General features: G+C 43.0%; 1 protein-coding gene across 4 annotated transcripts in view; it reads left to right on the forward strand.

The window, feature by feature from the left end:
- The window catches only part of LOC134932872 (uncharacterized), a 423538-nt gene that overhangs the window by 156384 nt on the left and 253366 nt on the right, over window positions 1-13788 (forward strand). For all 4 annotated transcript variants that reach the window (XM_063927693.1, XM_063927692.1, XM_063927695.1 and 1 more), the window contains 2 exons: window positions 4330-4440; window positions 5524-5683. In XM_063927693.1, the coding sequence (XP_063783763.1) occupies window positions 4330-4440; window positions 5524-5683 (271 nt within the window). The remainder of the gene's footprint in view (window positions 1-4329; window positions 4441-5523; window positions 5684-13788) is intronic.

Below are 13788 nucleotides of genomic sequence, written 5' to 3' on the forward strand. Positions count from 1 at the left end.
CGGGGGTTGAGACTTATAGAATGCACCAGCAGGCCTTCTAGCCTATAAGAGCTGCTTTTCCCATAAGGCTTTATGCGCCTACCGGTACTGAGATGCCCACCAGGACTTACACCACTGGCGATAGTATGATCTTAACCCTCATGTGACCTCAATCAATGCCGGTAGAAAATACAACAAAGACTAGATCAAGAATACAAGAAGACAAGAACGAGACGTGAGAACAGTGAATTAATAACAAAGAATAGTAATAGGGTAAAGGTACTAACAAGATTCCTGGGTATTGAGAGATACAGAAAAAGTTGTGCACCAATGGTAATAGCACAAGGAAGTAGTCCGGAGAGATGGCAATAACCTACTAACAGACAGGGTAAACTAATTAAAGAGACAGGTAAGGAACATAATGTTAGACAGTGGATCACTCTTCTGTCTGTCTCCGTTCACTCTGCCAACACATAAATCAACTGGTACATAAATAACAAGGAATGCTGTGAACCAGCAGTAGTTGCTACTGGCAACAACAGAAGTGCATGACAGTAGAGTTCAGACAGGGAAAGCAGAACAGATACACTAATAACACAGAATGCGCCAGTCCAGTGAATGTTACTCCTGACAACCACAGTAACCAACACAAACTGCTAGGAGATGATTAGTCAAGGACAGAGAGAAAGACTGAGATCAGGAATTGGTCTGAGGGAAGACTAACAATTACCTTCTCACAGGTATCGTGCATGTGCTCTAGCACATGCGTATATTCACACTCGCAACCATAGGCTTAACATTGGGGGTCATTCCAAGTTGATTGCTAGCTGCCTTTGTTCGCTGCGTAGCGATCAGTGGAAAAAAAACGGCTAATCTGCGCATGCGTATGCACTGCAATGCAATGTGCAAGCGCGTCGTACGGGTACAAAGTCATTTGTGGTTTTGCACTGTTTCTAGCGACGATTCCAATCGCACAGCTGAACGCAGGGAGATTGACAGGCAGAGGGCATTTCTGGGTGTCAACTGACCGTTTTCTGGGAGTGTTTGGAAAAACGCAGGCGTGGCCGTGCGTTTGCTGGGCGGGTATCTGACATCATTACCGTGTCACTCGTCGCAGCAATCATCGCACAGGATAAGTAACTACAGGGCTGGTCTTGTTTTGCACAAAATGTGTTTGCAGGCGCTCTGCTGCACAGGCGTTCACACTCCTGCAAAGCAAAAATACACTCCCCCGTGGGCGGCGACTATGCGTTTGCACGGCTGCTAAAAACTGCTAGCGAGTGAACAACTCGGAATGACCCCCATTGTGTGATCGTGGGTGCAGATAGTCGCAGAAGGGCACACTAAAACTGGGTACATACTAGATGATGTGCAATGTCACGATGGTCATCCCGATTTCCCTTGATTTCCAGAACAAACGATATAGTTCCTACACACTTTGCAATCTTTAAAACGACCCAACAAATTATCGTGCATCATTAGGTTGTTTGGTTGTTAACAATATATATGTATACTGTATATATATATATACTAGCTGTTCTACCCGTTCTTCACACAGGAGTTTCTGATTTTCCCGGTTGTACATATAAATGAGTGTTAAAAATTTGGTAAATCTAGAGAGATATAAATTTGAGACATCGTAATGTAAGTAAATATTAATCTATGGTTATTGGCATTACCCGAGGAGTACCCATAGCAGATACGGTAAAATGTTACAGGACCATTTTTGTCGTTTATTAAATTCTACACACTGGAAGTGCAGTCCAAATTTTGATTCGATTGTACATTTGGACGTTATCGTTCACGCAACGCAAGCCACGCATCGGTAATGATGTCATTATGTCAACACCCTTTTCATCCCCTTAGGGGAGGTTTTTAAGATTCTGTAGATTTCCTATTTCCCACCTGAAGAATACCTATGTTAAATTTCATCTTCCTAACATATCGGAAAGTAAGAGAATTAGGGGGTAATTCAGAGTTGATCGCAGCAGCAAATTTGTTAGCAGTTGGGCAAAACCATGTGCACTGCAGGGGGGGCAGATATAACATTTGCAGAGAGAGTTAGATTTGGGTGGGTTATTTTGTTTCTGTGCAGGGTAAATACTGGCTGCTCTATTTTTACACTGCAATTTAGATTTCAGTTTGAACACACCCCACCCAAATCTAACTCTCTGCACGTTATATCTGTCCCCCTGCAGTGCACATGGTTTTGCCCAACTGCTAACAAATTTGCTGCTGCGATCAACTCTGAATTAGGCCCTTAGTAATGAGTCAGTGAGTGAGGGAGGGCTTTCGCATTTCTATATATCAGGTAGTGCGTACATACTGCACTCATTTGAACACTGCAGATCTGCAGATGTTATAAATAACACACGAGAACCACAATAGTATGTACACACTGGACGATGTGGGCAATTTGTCATCGATTTGGCTCAAAACGTCACATCGTCCAAAACATTGTCTCGTGTCTACCCAGCTTAAGTTGTTGCCGCCACTGTTGATTGCTGGGAGCAGTATTCCTTATGGAGGCGTGAGTACATTGCAGCATTCTGTGATGAACGGTGCAGATGTCCCTATTCCTTATAGGAGAGCTGATGATATACATCTGGCTGAGTGTTCAAGATGCCAATGCCGGTAGATCTTGCAGCAAGGCTAGATGTCAGTCCCTGAGGATCACTGGGTCACCTGATCAGTATAGAATACTTCAGAGTAGGGATGTGGTGCTCAGTAATAATAATATTGTGCAGTGGCTCCACTGCCTCCGCTGGCAGGAGCTGCAAATATGTCAAAGAAAGTACCATCCCTATTATTGGGCTGTTTAATTGTGCTCCGTTGTTAGAGGCTCAGGTGAGAACAAACTGGTCGATGACAGTGATACCTTCACTGCAAATGCGCCACTGCCTCTGCTAACATGAGCTGCAGATCACTGTCCCCAATGTTGAGGCTGCATTTTTAATATATGTGTGTTTTTTTTTTATAAATGTGTCTATAATCTAAGCTTGTGCATCAAGTGATATTTTTAATTTTAGTATTTACTATTTATGATACTGTTTGGTGCAGGGTCAGTGCTAGCGTGTTCAGCACTCTCCTGCAAAGTATAGATGTGCTCCCTCCTACAAATACTGTATGTCCTTTACAGTGTTTCATATTTACCCTTATTCACAATATGCCATACAGTAAAATCCCTTATACGCATTACGCCACACAGTAGAGCCCCTTATACACAATATGCCATGCAGTAAAGCCCCTTATATACATTACACCACACGGGAGAGCACCTTATACACAATGGGGGTCATTCCGAGTTGATCGCTTGCTAGCAGGTTTTAGTAGCCTTGCAAATGAATTGCCGCCGCCCATCGGGGAGTGTATTTTCGCTTTGCAGAAGTGCGAACGCTTGTGCAGCAGAACGCCTGCAAAATCTTTTTGTGCAAAACAAGACCAACCCTGTAGTTACTCTTCGTATGCATTGATTCTAACGACGGAGGAACGGCTTTTGACGTCAAACACCCGCCCTGCCACGCCTGCATTTTTTCTGCCACACCTGCGTTTTTCTAAGCACTCCCAGAAAATGGTCAGTTGACACCCAGAAACGCCCTCTTTCTGTCAATCTCCTTGTGGCCGGCTGTGCAATTGGAATCGTTGCTCGAACCAGTTCATAACCACAATGGACTTTGTAGCCGTACGACGCGCGTGCGCATTGCGGAGCATATGCATGTGCGGATTAGCCGTTTTTTTCCACTGATCGCTATTCAGCGAACAACGACAGCTAGCGATCAACTCAGAATGACCCCCATTATGTCACACTGTAGTGAGATGGGCGTTTCCGGACTGTAACTGGGAAGGGTGGCTAAAAGTTGGGGGCATGTCACGGGCATGTTGGTGTCCGAGTGGCCATGGTCACACAGACTTACTTCACCTTCCATAGACAGGAGCAAAGTCCAATGGTGCGCCAATAGTGCGTCTTTGTACATACATTGGCGGATTCACACTGCAGTTTGCATCACAATAGGATGCCCATTGGCAGTGGCATTAGTATAAAGACACAGAAACAGCTGTGACAAAAGCTGCTGCAAGTGCGACCACCCCTAGATCACCCACAGCTGTAAATCTCTGCACACTTTATAGCTGCCCCACCTGCAGTGCAAGATAGTTTTGGCCAAGGTGCAAAGTTGCTTATTTTCTTGCTGTGCTTCTACCTCAGAATAAGCCCCAGCGTCCATAGATAAATAATACAAAATAATTTTAATCGCACCTGACCCAAAAATGGTCTTTGAGCTGTGTGAGTGTATTTTACATCTTCTGATTGTTTTACACTTTCTCATTACAAACCATATTAATGTCTCCTAGGTCCTGAATCTGTTGTGGAAGCTGATCTCATACGATCTCTTGTTCACATGGGAACGCTCAAGTCAGCTGATGCACCGTGATGACAAAGTTATTTGCTCTGTCCCATTTAAGGTATACAATCCTTTCAGATATAGCAAGTGTATATAAACAAATGTCAAACTTTTTGTGAATGGGTCAGGAAAAGTCATGGTGATGTTTCTGTATTTTCATATATGAATATTTCAGTTCATTTTTTAAAGCTGTATTCCAAGAAAAGGTTTTCTTACAGAAGTCTACATTAAATACCAATGGAACATTTTTAACCCCTTTTCAGTGGATTGCGAGTCGGATTTTTCGTCCACCTGTGCGCCAGCTTTAGGCTGACTACTGCTGCAGACCACAGTCCCCATTGCTGTCAATGGGGAATACAATGTGGGCTAATTTAATAAGCTCCAAAGCTTGGTACCAGCAGTTAATTACAGGCAGTCCTTGTGATTTTACTCTGCAGATGTACCACACGTGCACATTGTCCAAGCCTGCTGTAAAGTTACAGCTATTACTTTCTTCGCCACATAGGTTACTATTTCGGAAACGCTGTCCTGGCAAATGTTATTTAGCCTCAATAAATCATTCCTTATTGCCGTTATATACACGGAAAGAAAAATATTTTTTAGATACTCGCTGTCACTACTGATAAATACATCCTTATTACTTTCTATAAATAAGTGGCTCCCCCACTGTCTGCACTTTGTATCCCAAAACTCTTGCATAGGCTATAAAACTTCAAAGCTGTTCAAGTTCTTAAAATCATCAAAATACTAGTAACTAGGATACAAGAATTACAGAACTACATTCTTTATATGGCTGAGATGACGGTAAACCTGTGTGCTGTAATGTACAATATGTTTTTTTCTTTCTTCTTTTTTTAGACTCTTCAAAGGAAATCATTCATGTAAACCTGGGATGGGGAACCTTCGGCCCTCCAGCTGTTGTTGAACTACACATACCAGCATGCCTTGCTACAGTTTTGCTATTTGGCCATGCTAAAACTGTTGCAGGGCATGCTGGGATATGTAGTTCATCAGCAGCTGGAGGGCCGAATGTTCCCCATCCCTGATGTAAACAATATGTTAGTTGTGTTTATTTGTGTTACAAACAATGTAGCTTCATATTGGAGTAGTAAATTAGTGATCCTTAGATCTGTTTGTATTTCAGTGGACTCCTGAAGCAGCGCCTCCGATGAAGGAGAAACCAGAATCAAGATCCGTATCATCCATCCTCGCCAGTTTAGATGTATTATCCAAAAAATCTCTGCAGCCAGATCCAGAAGAAAGGATTGCCCCACCACAGACAGCAGTCTGGCATCCCTTTCCAGGTAATTCCTTACTGAAGCTCACTGAATCTTGCTGATAATGGGCCTAATTCAGCAAGGGTCGCAAATCAGCAAAATTAGCAAAAAAAAACTAAAAACGCAAATTCTGCAACTTAAATAGCAAAAACTGAGAAAAAAAACCCAATTTCTGAGGCTTAGCAAAAACTGCGTATGCACTACGAAAAGTAGGCGTGTAGGGGGCGTACTAAAGGGCTGGACTCACAAAAACTATGATAAGTGGCGTGTTGCAGGGCTTTTTGTAGGCGTATGCTGATGGTTGGTGGGCCGTGCTTTCGCAATTTTTACAACAGATCGCACATTTATGATGTGCAGTTTCTGAGTGACTACAGGTCTACCTTAAAAATTGCACAAGCTGACCTCAGTTGTAGACTGCATGTATACTGCAATCATTGCTTCATTACACCCAGCTGAAGAAGCTCACACCTCAGACCACAAATCACTTCATTCAGCTGTATTGTAACTTAGAAACACGTAAGGTATTGTTTAACTCTGTAATGGGCCCTACACACTGGCCGACATCACTGCACGATATGAACGATCTCATTCATTAATGAACGAAATAACGTTCATATCGTGCAGTGTGGAGGCACCAGCGATGAACGATGCGCGACCCCGTGCTCGTTCATCGCTGGTGCCCCGTCGGCTGTGCATGCAGGCCAATATGGAAGACCTCGTCCATATTTGCCTGCAGTTCTATGGAGCCGTGTGACGGGGGAGTGAAGTAACTTCACTCCCCCCGTCACTGCCCCCCCCCCGCCGCCAGGTCGCCCGTCTGCCGTATCGGCGGTCGGGCAGCTAGGCGCCACATCGCCGAGTCTGTAGGGCCCATAACACATATTGATTGTGAAAATATATGTTACTAACCGATTTGTTTTTACACTTACTAACAATCGAGGTTTAACAACCACACTATTTGATAGAAGCAAATGTAAAATAACCTTTGCAAGCATTTTGCTTAGTAGTATCTGCATCTTTTTTTTTTTTTTTTCAAGTATTGCAAATTCTGCTCCATTTGTATACTTATTGAAACAAATATTTACACATAATTCCTTAAAGTAAGGTATGTAAATAAAAGCAATGTTTGACCACTTCACAATCAAAAAACCAATATATATATATATATATATATATATATATATATTTTTTTATAAAATTTTTTACTGTTGTTCCGAATTAAAACATTTTCACTCCAAAAAAAGTGTGTTTGTTAAAATGAAAACATATACCAATAATTGCTGTTGTGTAGGGTTTAGAGGCTAGAATTCACACTCTAGTTCAGAGATTTTCAACCTTTTACAACTAGCGGCACACTGAACAAGACTTAAATCTTGCCATGGCACATTCAAATATAATGGTGATGCATTGTACAGTTGCGTGTCCTAGGATGTCATGTCGCAGCTTCTCCATGGGTAACACCTGAGCCACATCTGAGAAAGCCAGAAGAGCCCAAAACTGCCCGGGCCCAAAATCAGAACTGGCTCTGCAACCACTAAACCCACCAGTATTGATAGTTCCAGGTCCTCAGTAGCGGCAAAACACTGACGGGCCTGGCTGCGCTTCTATGGCGGCACACCTGGAGACTGCTCAGGGCACACTAGTGTGGCACGGCACAGTGGTTGAAAAACACTGCTCTAGTTGAATATATTTGAACACAGTTATGGGCATTAGTCAATGTTTGAAGAAAAACACTATGGTGTCTTTAAGATAATAATTGCTAAATTACCACAAGATCATTTGACCAATTAAGTGATGATTGAATTGATTTACAATTGTTGAGTAGTTTCTTTAATTTGGGTGCAGGAAAGTAGGTTGTGCAATTTTTAAGGGAAAAACACTGTCGTTAGCAAAAAATGCAACATCAGAAACATACGCAAAAATTGCGTATATTTGTAATATGTACGCAAAAATTGCGATTAGGATGGTTTACGCAATATTTGCACATTTCACAAGGCCACCTTCTTTTTGTTAAATTAAATTAGTGTTGCAGTTTTTTCCGTTTGGGTGCGCTTTCGCAATTTTGCTCTTGCTCGCAATTTTTGCTAATTTGTAATTATTGCAATCCTTACTGAATTTGCCCTAATATACTGTATGTTTGCTTGATAATGTGTACTCTGAAAGTAGAGGAATTTATACCATTAGAAACCACTTTTAGGAATATACATATATTTATATACCTGTGTATTATTGAATGAAATAATAATCTTAAAGTATGCCTTTCAACTAGTTGTATACATCTGGACAGATTCTACCGTTGTTATATAGACATAATTTATATATCATTGGTTGCAGTGGGGCCTCATAGACTATCATTTGTTACTGCCATATATTGTGGAGCCAAGAGATAATTTTTATTACCAACATAATAAAAACAAAGATAGTAGCCTGTCCTTGCGAACAATACAGTACAGGTTGAGTAGCTCATATCCAAATATTCCGAAATACGAAATTTTTTGAACGAGAGTGAGATAGTGAAACCTTTGTTTTCTGATGGCTCAGTGTACATAAACTTTGTTTAATACACAAAGATATAAAAAATATTGTATTAAATGACCTTCAGTCTGTGTGTATAAGGTGTCTATGAAACATAAATGAATTGTGTGTATGTACACAAACTTTATTTAATGCACAAAGTTATTAAAAATATTAGCTAAAATAACCTTCAGGCTGTGTGTATAATGTGTCTAAGAAACATGAATGCATTCTGTGCTTAGACTTGGGTCCCATCACCATGATATCTCATTATGTGTGCAATTATTCCAAAATACGGAATAATCCAATATCCAAAATACTTCTGGTCCCAAGCATTTTGGATAAGGGATACTCAACCTGCAATAGATTTTGCTGCAGTGATCATTGGGAGGTGAGGTAAGATACATGGATGATATGCCTGAGCATACATGGACTCCTGAATGGAGTTCATTCATTTACTGGATGTTGCAATATATTAAATTATAATACTTAATTATCTCAAGTGAAGCTGTCACCCAGAAAAGAAGATAGTTGCCCACCGGAGCATCGAAAACTAATTTGTAACTGTGTATACATACGCAGACTATACGCAATAACGAGGTACATCGACTGCTATGGTAGCACTATGGTTACGCAGACTGGATACGTCAGTTTACGTAGGCGCCATGTTCTGAAAATGCCCATGGCACATCTGCAGTTTTGCTGCCACTCCCATTACCACCCCCAAGTCTCAGTGAGAGCACTATTACAATGGCACCTGAACAGTGCGATCGCAGCACATGCACAGTCTGACGATAATCAATCAATGATCTGCCATATAACATGGCTCATTTGTGAACCACAAAAAGTAAACATACTTATGTTCATCATTTTTCTACTTTTCCACCTAGTGTATCTCATGGTGCATGGCCACTTCACGGTTCTTGAGTTACCCAAGGAAAATCAATCTGCTTTATGGGTTTGTGCACATACTCAGTAGCGGCTCTTGCCATGGGCAAGCAGTACTTTTGCCCTCGGCGGTGGGTTTGAAAAGGTCCTCTCCGCGAAGGGAATCTAGACGCGCAGTGAAGTAGCGTCTAGTTTCCCTTCGTGGAGAGGACCTTTCTATGCAGCGTTATGGGAGAGACGTCATGACGTCTCTCCCATAGCTCAGAGGAGCGGCGCCGGAGAGTGCAGTGGTCGGGAACAGGAACGGGGCTGGTAAGTATTTTTTATTGTTTTTACTTGGTGCACAGCTACTTTTGGGCACTACTAATGGAGGCACAGCTGCCGGGGGCATACTAAGGGGGTCACAACTACTGGGGGCACAACTAATGGGGGCACAGCTGCAGGGGGCACACTAAGGGGGGCACAACTAATGGAGGCACAACTACTGGGGCCACAACTAATAGGGGCACAGCTGCAGGGGGCACACTAAGGGGGGCACAACTACTGGGGTCACAACTAATGGGGGCACAGCTGCAGGGGGCACACTAAGGGGGTCACAACTACTGGGGCCACAACTAATGGGGGCACAACTAATGGGGGCACAGCTGCAGGGGGCACAACTACTGGGGCCACAACTAATGGGGGCACAGCTGCAGGGGGCACACTAAGGGGGGCACAACTACTGGGGCCACAACTAATGGGGGCACAGCTGCAGGGGGCACACTAAGGGGGGCACAACTACTGGGGTCACAACTAATGGGGGCACAGCTGCAGGGGGCACACTAAGGGGGGCACAAGTACTGAGGCCACAACTAATGGGGGCACAGCTGCAGGGAGCACAAATAATGGGGGCACAGCTGCAGGGGGCACAACTACTGGGACCACAACTAATGGGGGCACAGCTACTGGGGGCACAGCTGCAGGGGGCATAACAGCTACTGGGGGCACAGCTGCAGGGGGCACAACAGCTGCAGGGGGCATAACAGCTACTGGGGGCACAGCAGCTACTGTGGGCACAGCTCTACAGGGTGCACAACGCTATAGGGGTCAAAACTACAGGAAGCAAAACTGACCACGCCCCTTTCTATGACGCCACGCCCCCATTTTTTTGCGCGCCACCGGCGCGCACTAACCCTATTTTGCCGTCTCGGGATGGGCGGGGGGCGCCAAAAGAAACTTTCGCCCTGGGCGCCACAAGGTCTAGCACCGCCCCTGCACATACTGTACCAGTAGATGCACATGTGGAAAGTAAATGCCACTTCATGAATCACCTTAGGGCCATACCCTCTGTTCATTTACATTTTCAGCATTTCAGCTATTATGCTGCTCAGTTTAGCATAATTTATGACTTAACCTGGTAATCGCAAGAGTGACTATCTTTGTCATATGTCCCTTTAGTGTGTTTGAATGCTTTTTTTGCTATATTTATATGTCAAAACCTGTTTAGAAATCTGCTGTTCCAAAACGAAAATGTTCCACAAGAAATGCTCATTAGGAAAAGAAATTTCCCTCTGACGTGCTAAAATTTTCTAAATATAAAATTAGATATAAGATGAACCCTGCTGATGCACACTGCACCCCATCAGGGGTTGCCCAGACAACCCGGTACAAACCATACCGCCTCAATAGGGCACGCTGTCAGCAGAGAAGTGCCCGCAATCACCGGGAGGGACACACACACGGTGGGTGTATACCAGGGACGTGCGGTGAGCTAAATGGCTCAGGAGGCACTGGCCAACCCCAGAGCTAGATTTACATGCAATATATGAGCCAAAGGGTACATCTGGGCATTATACACAGGTGCAGCGGTATAAACTCCTAGAAATCTGGTGAGTTTTGATTAGAGATGTGTGGAAAGGATACACAGGTGTCAGGTCCGGGTGTTTTTGTGAATCCGTTAACCTGGGACCAACCACAGGTGTAGGTGCTGAGGTATGAAGAAAACAGGGAGGACGAAGGAAGTTCCGTTTCATATATTTATTAAAGTAACAATTCAGTAAGGAGTTAAATGGCTAGTTGTTAATCATCATTATACTGAAGTATTGCAGGAATGACAGAAATAATATGCAAGAGAAAACTCAGAAATAAATAAAAGAAATGTTCATGGAAACATATGCAAAAACAAGCTGAAGAATAAATGTTGAATTGTCCAAATATAAACAGGCTTTGATGCTGAACTGCAGATTGTGTTTAACTGGTTAATGCAGACAAGGAGAATTAACTGTAAGAATTTGCAATGGAGTTTTAAGAGTTAACTGAGAGACTGTGAAGAATTATCCTTGTAATGACAACATAGAAAAAGAACTGAATTGTGTTACTTGCGGGTTCCGGAGATCACTGTGAAACTGTAGTAGATGGCAAGGTGATGAATGGGTTAAATGCAGAGTTGAACAAACGAACAGCTGAGGGAATTGGAATCCTCCAGACTTTGTATGATAGGCAGACAGACAAGGTAACCTCATGCAGGACACTGGGAATCCAAGTATTTCCAATAGGTGTGCAATTGACTGATAGCACAATGGAGAGCCGGTAGATCTTTGGCAGTGAAGGCTGCAAAACGGACCTCTGGGAACGGAGGCGATATCTGGACCACGGGAATCACACAGGAATGCACGGAGAGAATTCAGAGCTAGAGCACAGCTTTGATACAACAAAGCACTGGCCCAGAGTGACATAATCCCAGCCTACTTAAAGGCAGCACAAGCACGGGATTGGCTTACACCTGCCCACAGGTGTTTTCACAAGTGCTCAGTATTAGCTATTTGGTCTCCAACATGGCCACCTCCTATACAGCAGACACACCGCAGTGCCCTAGGCCATTTGGTCCCCGCACTCACAGTTCCCAGACTCTGCATTACCTGTGCCATTGATCACGCCGTGTCCCCACACGGGCGCACAGCACCGCGAGCAACCGCACTGGCAACGGATGAACCCCAGAACCCGCAAAGGTGAGAGACCGGTTCGTGACAACAGGTGAGGCACTGCCTCACCTGCCATAGACTTTTTACTCCAGAGTTTGGGCTATAAAAATTATTAGAATAATGCAAAGAAGATATTTCCAACAAATTATCAGTATTTTTCATATATTTAAATCAGTCAAAACTCTGGTTTAAACGTAAGTATGACAGGATAGGCTCTGCCTAACCTGCCTCACCCCACCGCACGTCACTGGTGTATACTGGTACTTGGGTACATCCGGGAAACCGGTGGGCACTCGCGATCATTGGGGGATCCCACAGGAACATGCGTACAACCCCCAGAAACCAGAAACAATTACTATAATTATACAGTATCTTCATAGGAGAACTAAACCCATTACCATAACACATTACAGAGGAACTTACAGGTAAAGACACATAATATAAACCACTGCTCAACATACTCTCTCCCTAATACAATTTAGACTGGTACTTCAAGTTACCATGGCACCGTATCCTCACAACTTTAGTTTGTCTCTGTATTGACTCTCCCACCACCCCAAGCCACTGATTGGAGGATGACCAAATTCCTTCTCCTTACTGGCCAGTGTCATTTTTTGAATCAGATAGGGGCGTAACCTAATTAAGCCTCAACTGCTCCATCAATTAACCTACTAGTTTATGTATAAATAAGGGTACCAGCACCATACATACCTTATCTGGTGAGCAAGCCTCTACACAGGGAAAACACGCATCCAGCTACCTACCCATAGGTACCTACCTTGGCAATACAGGCTCCAACACAGAGGACCAATTCCATCTTCATTTTTTTCAGTTGATTTGATTCATGCCTACTCTGTTGCTTATCTCCTGCTACATATGAATAACATAATAATGTTCATATAGTTATAAATCACTGTGCAATACTGTGTATGTCCTCATGAGGGACTCTCATTGTGCTGTGTTTCCTCATACCCTGCACTGGGTGTAGGGTGATATTCCTTGCCCAACAGCAGATCCTTCATACGTCACTACTTTCTCTCATCCCTGATCCTCTCAGCTGTAACCTCACCCTCCAGTTCAATGTCATATAAGGCACATCTGAGGGCACTAGAAACAAAAGAGAGGTCATATGAGCCATTTTGACTACATGTATGCATTTCATGGATCGAGGAATTTGGACCTCTTTATTATGTGCACAGAGATGATGGTGAGATTCCAATATAATCTACTATAACGAATTGTGACAAAGGGGAACATGTACTAAGCAGTGATAAAAGTGGAGAAGTGAGCCAGTGGAGAAGTTGCCCATGGCAACCAATCAGCTGCTCTGTATATGTTTGTAGTATGCAAATTATAAATGTTACGTCAATGCTGATTGGTTGCCATGGGCAACTTCTCCACTGGCTCACTTCTCTTTTATCACTGATTAGTACATGTACCCCTTAGTGCTATACTGCGTGATTTTTCTCTCTTCCTTTTGGCATATAGACTATCTTAAAAGAAACTGGTACATGTTGGAACAGCCAATAACATATGTATATATATATATATATATATATATATATTGCAAAGGCAAATTAATTATTGCCAGAAATTGTAACTATATATATATATATATATATATATATATATATATATATTGGTGTTATCAAGAAATTCAGCCATAATAGACTTATGATTGACATGGTGATCTACTACCCACTATTGTTAACCATGCAACAGAGCTGGCTGATTCACATCCATGTGTTGTTTTCAAATCTCATTTCAAAC

This window comes from Pseudophryne corroboree, chromosome 6 (genome assembly GCF_028390025.1).
Source record: "Pseudophryne corroboree isolate aPseCor3 chromosome 6, aPseCor3.hap2, whole genome shotgun sequence".
Lineage (NCBI taxonomy): Eukaryota > Metazoa > Chordata > Amphibia > Anura > Myobatrachidae > Pseudophryne > Pseudophryne corroboree.